This window comes from Haliaeetus albicilla, chromosome 5 (assembly GCF_947461875.1).
Source record: "Haliaeetus albicilla chromosome 5, bHalAlb1.1, whole genome shotgun sequence".
NCBI classification, from domain to species: Eukaryota; Metazoa; Chordata; class Aves; order Accipitriformes; family Accipitridae; genus Haliaeetus; species Haliaeetus albicilla.
Genome location: NC_091487.1, coordinates 42,148,302 through 42,161,370, shown reverse-complemented (window position 1 = coordinate 42,161,370; position 13,069 = coordinate 42,148,302). Strand labels below are relative to the sequence as shown.

General features: G+C 44.3%; 1 protein-coding gene across 8 annotated transcripts in view; it reads left to right on the top strand.

The window, feature by feature from the left end:
* Positions 1-13,069, top strand: part of MAPKBP1 (mitogen-activated protein kinase binding protein 1) — a 107,614-nt gene that overhangs the window by 22,430 nt on the left and 72,115 nt on the right. For 7 of the 8 annotated variants that reach the window (XM_069784399.1, XM_069784394.1, XM_069784392.1 and 4 more), the window contains one exon: positions 8,380-8,471. The exons of the other annotated variant lie outside the window; for it this stretch is intronic. In XM_069784399.1, the coding sequence (XP_069640500.1) occupies positions 8,380-8,471 (92 nt within the window). The remainder of the gene's footprint in view (positions 1-8,379; positions 8,472-13,069) is intronic. 8 annotated transcript variants of the gene reach the window in all.

The window sequence follows — 13,069 nt, the reverse complement described above, 5'->3', positions numbered from 1 at the left end:
TGCAGATGATGATGTTCCGGTCAGGTGTTTGGGGTTTTTTTGTTTTAAATTGGTTAAAATGTGAGGCCTTGTTCAGTGGTCAGACATAGCTCTGAAGCCTTTCAGCCCACGAATGCTGCTTCAAATTGAGCATTGGCTGGAAACACCTTGAAATGTTGCAACAAGTCTGGGTGGTGGATTGCATGAAACAAACCAGTTTGATGGTCTTGGAGTAGTTCCTAGAGGGTCAGTTAGGCAATTGGTATGAGTCTGCAATGATGGCAGTGAATAAGGCTTGTGAGATACTGTGAGAGACATGGAGACTGCTCTGTCAAGGCAGAGATTCTGAATTGATCATGTGTTGGAGCTTGGCTTACTACTGTTGCTTTTGCAGGTGGAATATTTCCAGTCTCCAGGTTTGTCAAGACAGTACTCTTTGCTAGCACTGGATGCTGAGGTACAGAAGGCTCAGGCGGGAGAGGAGGGAGAGGATAGAAAAGCCTTTTTAAGAAAAAATTATTAAAAAAAATTTTAACAAGTGCATATTCTTTGTGCACATACAAAAACAAGGGGAGGCATTGGGTAGGTGAGGGACGGAAACCAACTGTGGAGCTGAGTGGTTTTGTTGTTTGTGTGCTCTTCTAAGTCAAACATCCCCTGCAGTTAATTCCATCCACCCGTCTTCAGCCCTCCCCCTGCCAGACCAACAACAAAAACCCCAACTCCTGAAAAAACAAACAGGCAGAGGAACCTGGGCGAAAGCCAGACCTTTGCATGTCAAGCTCAAGTGCAAAATGAGTATTTCATAGCTTTGTTATAAAGCCCTGAAATGAAGGCTTTGAAAGCCCCTTAAGTAGAATAGTATACTGTAATTAGTGTTCTGTGTTTAATGTGCCAAACGAAGCACAGCAGAGCTAAATGTAAAACTTCAAGCCTTTGTTTTTCTGCAGCAGTAACAGGAGATCAGACAGCATGTTCAGACGGTGGATTAGAGCCTACAACTCGTGTGCTGGTCCCTGGAGGTTAAACGTGCTTTTTTTGCAGTGAGGCTCAGGGGCAGCAGGAGAGATGTACAAACAGGGCCAGCTGTGAAATTTGGTGGTCTCTATCAGATTTCACTTATGTAAGAAGCAGACAGCTATTTCTTAAATGCTGATGCTGACACTGTACAGCTACGATGCGTTTTCACGTATTGGATGCCAGAGTGCATTGATAGGACTTTGCTGTGTTGCAGCACAGAAAGAGTTGGAGTGGGCAGCAGTGCAGAAAACTCTGGGAGCAGAATATAGGGAGACAGACGTGAAAACCACAGTGCTGTTATGAAACTCCAACTGATGTTGGAGCTCCCTGTGTCAGTGTATTGCTGGCACTGAAGAGTATTGGGGTCTCAAGTCGAGCCATAGAAGCACTATTTTTAAGGCAAAAGAACAGATGATTATGTAGCCACTCCTCAGACAGGATGGTAACTGATTACTTGATATGCTAGGGAAGGCTTTCCAAAGTAACCCTCATGGGTTATGTATCTCTGGGATTTCTGTGTCCACGGCTTTCTTAGGAGCGTGTGCCTTTGCACATACATTATTAATATGACCACATGCAGGCAGGAGAGGGATGAGGGCAGGCATATTGTGCAGTGGATGATAGATGAACTCTGATGGATGTTGTCTTTTCATGCTGACTTTATGCTGCTAGTTAATTAAATGGATTCAAACGTTAACTGTGTTAGACACAGGCCCATGGGAAGGCCTTTAAAATAGAACTTATCTGCGTGTGGACTTTTATTGAAGTAGCCATTCTTCTACAGAGTGGAATAATTTTGCTGCAAGAACTCCCTCTGAGGATGCTCTTGTTCATGAATAAGTGCTCACAAAGGCATGGAGAGGAAGGGGGAAGTTGAAATCAAACTGTTGATTCAATAATAGGATTTCCCTTTGCATAGGGGAGCAGAGAGGAGACAATGGGGGATAAGTTTCTGAGTGCAAAGCAGCAGGAGTTCTTATCCATGACTTTGAGCAGGGTGACCTCCTTGCTGCTGCCTGTAACTGATCTTAGATGTCAAAAAGGCAGATCAAGTGTAGGTTATTAATGGGAAAAAAGGAATGGAGAACAAAACGGAAGACTCTATTATTCTGCTCTGTAAACAGTTGCTGTGACCACACCTTGAAAGCTGTATGTAGTCTTGGTGTTTCCTTTTCATCTCAGGAAGGATATAGTGGACCTGGAAGGTGGTTCACAGAAGAGCATCAGAGCTGATCAAAGATATGAAATGAGTTTCAGGAGAGCCATAAACTGAGTAAGTGAAGACTCTTGTACTTGGAACACAGATTATTTGGGGTGATAGCATAGCTCCTTACAAAATCATGAGCCACCTAAAGATGGTAAGTGGGGATTGACTATTCACTCTCTCTTCCTGTACGAGAACTAGGGCACATCAAATGAAACTAATAGAAGTGAGGTTTAAAACAAGCAATGAAAGATGGTCCTTCTTGCAACATATATCAGACCGGTGGAGTTTCTTGCTAAAAGATGTTGTGAATGCTAAGCTTTTATAGACATAGTGGGTAAGTTCCTGGTAGAGAACTCTACTGAAATAGATTAAAAACTGCGAATATCTGTTTTGAGACTGGGAGATTGACAGGAGCTGAGAGAATCAAATTTGCTTTCCCTACTCTTAAACTTTACCCATGTATTTGTTTATGATACTGTTTTTCCTGACTTTTCTCCTTCACTTATGGCTGCAAAGGGAAACAGGACTGAGGGCTAGATAGCAGTGTCTGATCCAAGATGGCCAACCTCATGAAGTCTGGAACAGATACATCTGCTTGCTGGACATGGTTTTCCCAGGCTGTAGTCTCCTGCCTAATGCTGTAGGTACTGGGACAGATGGGCAGCCCTCTACAGTAACACCAGTTTTCTCCCCTCAGTGGTCCTTTTGAGCACTGGAGAGTTGCATGTGTCCTCTCAAATGGTTTGCTGCTTTATTTCCATGCTTAAATAAATTGTGTTTTTAGAGAATGATGAGCATTTGGGCCCAGAAGAGAACGTGGATAGTATTAGAAGGCAGGAAGTGAGGTGATCAAGTCAGAAAACTTTAATTTCTTAAGTATATGAGTATGGGGAAGAGGGGCTGAAATACTACTGAACACCTACTTAGTCTTTTGCTGGCCTGGGGAGGATGGTGAGGTGAGTAGCAGCATCATTCAGCCTTACAGTTGCAACTCTTAGAGGGATGCCTGGTATTAAAAATGGCTTTCTCCTGAAATTTTCTTCTCCTCTCGTTCTTTAAGATGAAGCCAGACTGCAGAAGTCTCCTGCTCTTACCAAGCAGGCACAGACATAGGAGCTCCTACCCAGCAGCGGTGGCTCAGTAGTAAAACAGCACAGCTGTAGGGAGAGCACCTGTGAGCTCAGGTCAGGCAGGACTGTCACTGGGACTAGGTTGTCCCCTTTGGCACCCATTTTGGTGGAAGTTATTCCTGTGCTGGGTGTGTTTACTACTGCTTTCTAGCAGCATGTTACCTAGATGTGCAGGCCACAGTGCCTCCTGTACCTCGTGTGTGGCTTTGTAGTGTGGATGGTCCCAAAGGGATGCAAACGATGGGAAGGAGGAAAGTGTTTGCAGGGGGTTGAAGTTGGGCTGATCCTTCAAGGATCTCTGTGTTGTCCTTTTAGCATGTGGAAACAATTGCTCGTGGTATCTTCCTCAAAACAACAGAAAGAGCTCACGCAAGTACGAAACTCCCTCTCTGAGAGCTGGGAGCAGCTAGTCGTGCATCTCGTTTCCTGAAAATACAAACAAGGCTGGCAGGGGCTGTTTAGACCAGCCTTCCCGAAAGGATTATCTGCACCTCAGTAGTAAGGCAGAGGTGGCATGGCTTTGTCGTGCAAGCGTGGGCTTTCCCCTCGTGCTGCGTGGAACCGTGCCCGAGAGGAGCAAGGGCTGCTCTCAGATGTGCCCATTGACTTCCAGGCGGGACTGGGCTGCAGCAAGGCCCCTCTCCCTGGGAAGGCCTGGCTGCCATGAATACCTGTCAGTACCTCATGTCCTGCAATTCAGGACTCTGCTGGTCTTGTCCTACCAGATGTGGGAACTATCTGATGGTCTTGGGATCTGATGTGGAAGGAGCAGGGTAAGTGATCTGCTTAGGCACTAAAATTTCTTTACACGTTTGTGCAACTCTGAGCAGCCAAATTTAGATTTAAGCCTGTAAAACAGGTGAATATCAGGTTTTGCAAGACAGGTGTTAGCTGCACAGCTGAATCTGTTTTTGGTGCCTAAGAGTGTGTATTTAGCCTCCAAATTTGAAAAAAAGTTGACCTTAAAAGAATGGAGATGGGGTGGTTACAGTTAGCATAGTGGCAACGCAAAGGGAGCTGCAGAAGCACGTTGCGTGTGGATCGATTCGATAACACTCGCAAATCACGTAGAGAACCTTGACTGAAAGTGCCAAATACTATTAATAGAAGCCTCAAGATGAAGTAACAAATGTGCATAGCCGGTCTCCTCTCTGCGCCTCTAATTTAGGCGCACAAAATGACAGGTTTAATCTTGCAGTTGTTCCCAGGCTTGGATGAGGGTGGTGAGGTGGCCCATTGATTGCATGTGAAGGCCTGAGCAAGCAGTGACATGTCTGACGACTGTGGGAAGCAAACTGGACCAACGTGGGAGCCACTGGTAACAAACATGGTGCCTCAGATCTGGAGGGGGACTCTCCAGGTCCAGTGGTTAGCTCAGATCAGACTTGGAAAGGTGTGTCAGGGAATTTGTTTCTGATTCAGATGTGCTGAAGCACCACCTGGGAGACAGGGCAGTGGTTATGGCTGTGTAGGACTGGGAGACTGCACTTGCCACGTAAGGAAGTGGGTTCCTACCTTGCTGTAAGTCGTAACTTCAGAAATGGGGTGATGGCAGACCTGCATCAACAAATTTGCCCTTTGCTGACAAATCTTAATTCCAGATTAGGAAGTTAAAGTTGGTGTACTTCTGCCCTAATTAAATATATTTATAATTACTTTGTTTTAGCTGGCAAGTTGAGAGGAATCCAGTTTATATTGCGTTGTTGCCTATTGTTTTTTCTCTGAAATGTTTTTCATTCTTCTGTCAAGTTTTGTGACAAGTGACTGACTATCTCTTGCCCTAATGTCACCTAGTTTGGAGGTTGGTCATGGGGATAAAGCTGTGGTGTATTGTGGGCAGGGTGGTGGGAGTGGAGCTTGCAAGTGTCAAAATTTGTGCGTACACCTTTTTGAAGCAAGTTGTTTTTAATACTCAAGGATTATCATGTGGAGGTGTTGTAAGAGCATCCATTGGGTAGGCTCATGGGGTTGCCCTTCAGATTCTTTACATTAGGAAGGTTTTAAATCTGAGACTAGGAGCAAAAGAGGGGGAGTCTTTTTCAGAAAGTTGGTTATGAGTCTCTGGACACAGGTATCTGTTTCTATGGCACTAGGTCTATCAATACCAGTGGTGTGGCCTTGATAGTTGTTGTCTTTTTCTAATGGAACGAGTGATCTGTTGGAGGCCAGAAGATGCTCAGCAGTAGCAGAAAAATTGGAGCCAAAGACTAAGCTACTCCTTTTGTGTCAAGCTGTGTGCAGACCATAGGAGAAAGGTAGACTTTCCACCTCCTGGCATTGCACAAATAGTCTACCGGCAGAGCAGCATGGGGCCTCCACAGGCACTAGAGTGAGAGAGGAAGCTGGAGCAAGCGTGACATTTTGCTGTTGGTGGGGTGAGGGTGCCAAGGTAAGTCAGTGCTCTTGTTTGGCTTATTTCCCTCTTAGAGACTAGGAAGGGGGGGATTTTTCCACACTGAGTACAGGGTGGGTTTTGGAGGTGCAGCTGGATTGATCTAGTTGCCAGTGAAAGGGGACAGTTTTCTTTTCCCTGGCTTTGAGCATCCTGTGGCTTCACCAGACTGGCAAACAGAGAAGAAAAACTACAACATGTTTTTCTGCTGGTTTTCCCTGCTGGTCAGGCAATTGCCATGCCAGTGCTGGTGTGAGGAAAATGGTGGGGGGGTATCACTGGGCTGAGTGGGATGAGGAAGGAACTGTCTCCTCCAGAGCAGGCAGCTGTGAGATCGGCTCAGCTCTGGCGTAAGACTGCACACTGAGAGGCTTGATATACATCCTTGCAGAGCAAAAATTTACCTATTGGTGAAAGTAGGTTGCTGAATTGCTGCTGAATAGCTGCATAGCCAAGGTCAAGTAGTGCCTTTTAGGGTAGTTGCAATTACAGCCAGCCTGAGCTAAAGCCTGTGCTGAGCAGCGTAAGCACAGCGTTGCTAAATTGATGTTTGCTGACAACATCAAGTAATTGGTGCCTTATCTAGATTGGAGCACTTGAATGGCACATGTCTCTTCCACTTCCTCCTTCACTGTCAAGAATGCAGTTTCTATAGGAATTTAAACCTCTCTTAGTTTGATGGGTTGGGAACTGCTGATACGAGCTAGAATGTCAGCAGTAGAAGCATTGAGTTCTTCTTTCTGTGCATTTGTGAGGCTGCTTTAAAAATAAATGTGTTCTGAAGTATTGTCATTGAACCTGGAAGCGTGGATATCCTCCTAGCCTCCCTCACTCCTCCTCCCCGCCCCCCCAACATTTTTGTTCCAGCTTAATGTTGGAACAAAACTATTTCCTTTCGTTACCGGTGGATTCGTAAATGGATTTTTAATTGTACGTTCTTATACTAAACAAAAATCCAGTGGATTTTTGTAAAAGCCATGTTGCCAGAGATACTAATTTTGCTAGGGAAGGGGACAATTTGGTGTCCTCTCATACTGTCTCAAAGTATCTGGGGTATATTATTACTAAAAGGGAAAAAAAGACAAAGTTGTTCCAGTGACTGGGATATGAAATCTTCCACATTCCATGTCACTGGTTTGAAGGCAGGCCAAATTTGAACTAGTTAAAGCATGGATGGCTCACTTTAAGTGGTGGCACCTCAGCCCTGCTTTACCTGTTGAAGCAAGGTGGTTCTCTGTGTGGGGTTACTTCTGTCACTGTCTCTAGTAACCTGGGCCATGAGCTCAGTGACACCTTGTTTCTTCACCGTATAGCTGAACTCCTCAGGTCTGATAAGCTGTGTGGTCAGGGTGGCGTGGGGAACCTGCCCTGCCCCTGCCTTTTGTGCACCATGTTGGTATAAATACAAGATGTTCGTTTTCAGGGCAGCTATTAAAGATAGTAGTAATTATTACAATAGTAACTTCTTATGCCACGTCCATGCCCTTAAGGCGTTAACCAGATACAACTTAGATGATGATAATTAAAAACAGAAGACCGTGACCCATTAAAATCCATGAGCTTGGCAGGGACAGCATAGCTGAGGAGGAATGTACGCATCAAATATATAATATATAAAATCAAGCTGTGCAAATGTAAAGGAAAGAGAATAATTTTGTGTCAGTCAAAACAACCCCAGGGCTGAGAACTGGTTTGTGCTCAGAGGTTGAGTACTTTCACGCCCCAGACCAAATTTTGTGCAGTGTAATCCCACTGCAACCTTTTGCTTTGGGGTAATTGCGAAATTCTGATGCTTTCTCTGCCAAGGAGTGCTCCCCAAAGTATTGTGTCATGTCTGTCTGTCCCCCTCCTTTCCCCTTTTGTTTTTGCTTTTCCCGGCTTCTTGCCACAGAGGCATGGCTATGAATCTTTGTACCTTCCAAGTAGCTCTTCCCAGCTGCATTTCTTTTATTTTCCTAAAAATAGTTGAGGGAGATTTGCTCAGGGGACAAAGCAAGCATTTTGGATTATGGTCTCTTGCATGGGTCATTGGTATGCGGGCTTGTGAACCCGGTCATGTAAGCTGTTCTGTCTCTTGAGATTCCTGGGGAGGGATGCCCTGGTCCACTGGATGTGATTTCCAATTCAAGCAATGTGGGACAAAATTGAGTATTCAGTTCCTAGAAATACAAGGCTGGGACCAGGCTGAACCACCTGCCACTGGATGGAGGAAATAAAGAGAATGGGTCAACCTGGAAACAATTTTTGGGAAAGAGCTCTGAAGAAACTGGTTTGCTGCTCTTGCTGGGAAGATGGGAATCGCTGGGCAGTGAATGTGCATTCCAGCTTCTCACCAATACTGTCTGCTGCTTGCAATCCTCTGTCTTTGCAATGCTTTGCAATGCTCTGGCATAGACAAAGTAATCAGTGGATTGATAACTCCTCTGTACCCCAGCAGTATTTTACTGTGCTTATGTTGAAAACTGAGTAGGGTTGCTTCTGTACCTGGGTGCTTGTCAGTGAATTTTAAGGTTTTGTGATTTGGGAATCACATTTTAAGGTGATTCTTCTCAGTGCCAGCGTGAACCAGACGATCAGCATCTGTGTATGGGTCCATTTGAACTGCACTCTTATTTCATATTACTTCTTGTTTTGTTTTTCACATGCACTAGGTGACTTTGGAGAAGGTGTTGGGGATAACTGTGTCAGGAGGCAGAGGATTAGCCTGCGACCCCAGAACTGGCCTCGTTGCTTATCCGGCAGGGTGAGTCACTAACCACATTCTTCAAAGCTAAGATAAACCAGGACTGATGTATCAGTGTAAAGATTCAGGGCGTTTCTGCTATGGTCTTCTATAGGGAGGCTATTTACCATTGTTTAGTCTTTTAACACCAGAGAATGATGAGACTCAGCACTGTTAGTATAACTGGCAAGGGAGAGGGATTGCATTTTACCTGTCCAGTTTCAATGGGATCCCTTTTAATAGAACCCCTCTTCCTCTTCTTTCTCTAAGCTGGGTGTTAAATTGTGGGCTTTTTTAACCATGCTCTGTAGTGTGGTGAACTTGCACATAACTCCATGCGATGCTCAAGCCAGCAAGTACCTAACGGAGCAGGTGATGAATTGACAAAAGCCTGAATTGACAATGAATTGACAAAAGCCTTCTTGTATATACCCTGCAATTTATGACTTACTGTGTTCCTCATCCAAATGCAGAGAAAGATTTCAGGCTGACAGCCCCTTGCATGTGGGTTCTCTGGAGTGCAACACCTCTGTCAACTGCAGTCTAAGTCCAAATAGAGATATCCAGAAGGAGACTGGTGGACAGCAAAAGAGTTACCTAGAGGGAGATAGCTGTGGGCTGGAGAGGTGGCTTTGTGAGTTGCATGTTTAGCAAAATCATAGACATCTGGGCCCAGATCCTGATCTTGCTGAAGGTAGAGCTCACCCAAAGGCACGTGTCCATGGAGGAGCAGAGCATGTCATTGTTGCTAATCTGTGGGATGGGACTTGTCTGAAAGAATGAAGCCCCTGAAAATTTTTGAAGGGACTGTGAAAGAGGCAGGTAGAAGTCTCATAACAGATGGTATTTTGAAAAGCTGGGGAGGAAAAACATTATACCCTGCTAGTGGAAGTGTGGCTGTTGAGATGAGATATATGTATGACTTAGATGAAAAGATGATACTGTAGTGGGAATAGATTGGGAAGACAGAAGAGTGACTCTTCAGAAAAAGCCTTCACTGACTAATGAGCACTATGTGGGGATACTCCAAGTGGCTGGGTTGCAGAAGTCCATATGAGGTTGGCTCTTCCTCTCACCTAGTTTATTCTGCTGGTCAGCAAGCTAAAGGAGAAGAGGAAGGGCAGTATCTCCAAGACATGAAGGACATCTCTTAAGACATGAAAGCTGGAATTAGGAGAAGGGAACTTTCACAACAATTGTAGGTGACATTTGCAAGTGTACAAGAAACAGGCTAGCAACGCTTAATGATTCTGCATTTGTGGCCAAAATGAGAGATGGGGTCAGTAAAACTGGCTAGAAATTTTTGCCCATCCTGGTGATATCCTAGTTCACAGAATCACAGAATCATTGTGGTTGGGAGGAACCTCTTGAGATCACCTAGACCAACCCCCATGCTCAAGCAAGGTCACCTAGAGCCGGTTGCCCAGGACCATGGCCAGGCAGCTTTTGAATATCTCCAAAGATGGAGACTCCACAGCCTCTCTGGGCAGCATGTTCCAGTGTTTGACTACTCTCACAGTAACAAAACAAAACAAAAGTGGAGTGTTTGGTTTTTTTTCTTTTCTTTTTCATTTGTGTTCAAATGGAATTTCCTGTGTTTTAATTTCTGCCCATTGCCTCTTTTTTTCTGTCAGTGGGCAGTCTGTTAAACTGCAGGCAATTTGAGATCCACATCTGCACTTGACTGCATCCATTATGCTTGAACTCTCTGGAGCCAGGCAAATATATTCCAGTGTGTGTTGCCTCTTCCTCTGCATCTTTTCTGACACTGAATATGTTCACACTTGAAGAGGGCAAGGAGAGAGAGAAAACAAGAGTAGTAAACAGATGTTTTGGGATCTTGCATAGCTAAAGATAGATTAGTTTTGTTACTAGCAATGTCCTCTGATGAGCTTGTGCATGCCTAACATTGATTTAATCAAGCATGAGGACACCTGGGGATTCTTTTGGGTAATTAAAAGGTTATGTGGTTCCTTAGGGCTTTACAGGGGAGTTCCTGTTCTTACTTGTTGGTGGTAGCATCTCGTGGCCTGGACAGGAAACCTATGGAATATACCAGGTGTGTGTTGTAACAGTTTAATGGCTTGCTGCTGTTGTGCCACAGCTGGCCTGTTTCGTGATGCTGTTGTGATTTGCTGTAGTCAAGACAATCTCTAACAAAACTAATGTTAGTTAAGGAGTCAAAACATGAGAAGGGGTACTGGTACAGACCTTACTAAGTTGATGCAAGTTCAGTTTGTTGTTGTTGGGTTTTGTTTGGTTTTTTTTCCTCCATTCTCATTTCCAGTGAATTTCTCTTGATTTGCAAGAATCCTGGCATTTCTGGTACATTGATGTTATTTTGTTTATTTTTGTTTCTATTTGAATATACTGGACACGCAAGCTTCTTACATGAGGCTGATGTAGCAGACTGGGTATGGCTCATGCACAGTTGCTTCATGACCTGTCCATGCAACTTGGACATCTTTAGGTGTGCTCCAGGTACTCCAGTGATTTCCTCAGCCCTTGGCTCATCTACTGAGGCTTTGCAATCCTGACGTGCAGATGCTTTGCTCCTCCAGTCTGTCCTACCCCTAAAAGCTGAATTTGTGTAACAACTCTATATTTTCCTAAGAACACTTTCAACATACCTAGATTCATTTGGTTAAGATCAAAACAGTTGCCCCAGGCACCCTGACTTCATCCACACCAGGCATATGAATGCATATGTGAATGAGAACTTGTGCATGAGAAGCTTTGGCGTTCTTTGAGCAGAATCTTAACTCTGGTCTCTGGTTTGCCTAAAGTAATTTTCTGTATTTTCTCTTTCCTGGGGTTTCTGGATTTCCTGAGAAGTTTCTGAATCTCCTGAAAGAAGCAGTTCCTAATGCAACCCGAGTTCATTCCAACTCCACAGTGGTGCCAAAGAGCTGAGGGTTACGTTATTATTTTCCTTCCTTCTCACTGGCTTTTGAACCTTTTATCCTTTCTCTTCTTTGATCCTAATGAGGCTTTCGCTCTGGCAGTGTGTGATAGCAGCTGTGCTGACCCTGGTATTGTTTTGGTGGGATGCTTGTGTTATAGGAGGCTTTTTTTTTCATGTGCTGTCATAAAGGCTAGAGGCACTGAGTGCTGCAGATATTCTAGGCCACTACTTTCTTATAAGGGTGTTGTCTTGGGAGATAAGACAACATAGGAGAGAAAATTACATCCTCTCTGAAGGTCTTACATCTGCTGCCTGCACTTGCCTGCTCTTATGCTGGCAAGTGAAATAAAGCAAAGTTGCTGTTAGGGTTATGCAGTGAGTAACAAAGTTGGTCTTGTGTGAGGAGTGGGGGGGAAACAGAAATGTACTGAATTTTTTACTTCTTGTGGCAGGACTGGTGCTATGTCCTCCTTTTCTTTCAGGTGTTTTTTTTTCCTCCTTTGCTTTTTCCCTGCTCTTCTCTCATTGTGGTTTTTTCTCTCTCTCTTTTTTTTTTTTTCAGTAGCTAGTTGAGGTTCTGTTTCCTAGAAACAAGAAGGGAAACAAAGCTAAAAAAATCCTCTGAGGATGACTAGCATTAAAAAAGGAAAAATAAAAAGTGGGGGGGAAACGTCTATCGATTTTAAATTCTAGACCAGCTGCTCAGATAGCCTGAGTCAGCTTATCTGGTTTTGGGGTTGTGTTTGCTGTTGTTTTTTAAGCCTTGTAGGTTGGTATGACTGACTGATTTATTTTCCTCCTCTTCATTCTTCTTTCCTTTGCTCTCAGTTGGTCATGATAGCTGGTTGGGAACCTTGTCTTCATGTGAGGCACATGCCTGCTTGGGGGAGCAGCCTGTGCTTTTTCCTCCATAGGAGCCAGAAAGTAGGGCTTTGTGCTGTTCAGTGTGTGATGTCTTTTAAATGCTATTCTCTTATGTTCTGGTCACCTTAAGCCTCTCTCTAGCTCTGCTCATCAATTCCCAGCCATTCTGATAGAAGTCAGGGTTTTTTCACATTAGTGTCCCTTCCTGCGGAAATTGGTATTTGATACATAGCATATGTAATGAGTTGATCGGCCTCAGCTTGCATATTCTTCCCCCCATCTTCAGCTCTCTAGCTTAGCTCTTTACATACAGCAACTCCTGCTGAAGGCAGACATGGGTTTAATATAGTGAATCTTCTCTGAGACATAGTGAAATGAGTTTCTTTGGGTTTCTCTCAGAAATTAATGTAGCCAGCACAGACACAGTCCCCTGGCTAGCTCTGTGTGTGCGCAGTACATCTGCTGAACCAATGATTTGGATGCCCCCATATTCTGTACCATTTCAGAATGAATCACCCTTGTTTGTAGATGGGAAGGGAGGGACAGTAACAGAAGGAGTTATACGATCAAAGTTAAGATGAAGATATTAAGTCTTTTCTCCTGCTGCTTTTTGCCTCAAGATCTTCTTGAAGACTTAGACATGTTCTTGCTTCAGCTTTATCACCTCGAGGTTTTTTTGAGGTAGGACAACTAATGCTCAGAAGTGAATAATGGTATGATGTGTTCAAAATCAGAAAACTGCACAGCTGTCTGGGTCAAATTTTATTTTACTGCTACTGTGCCGTGTATATTGGACATAAGTGCAGCAGCCTCTTGTGTGCCAACCTGCACTGCAGCAGGATCGAGCCAC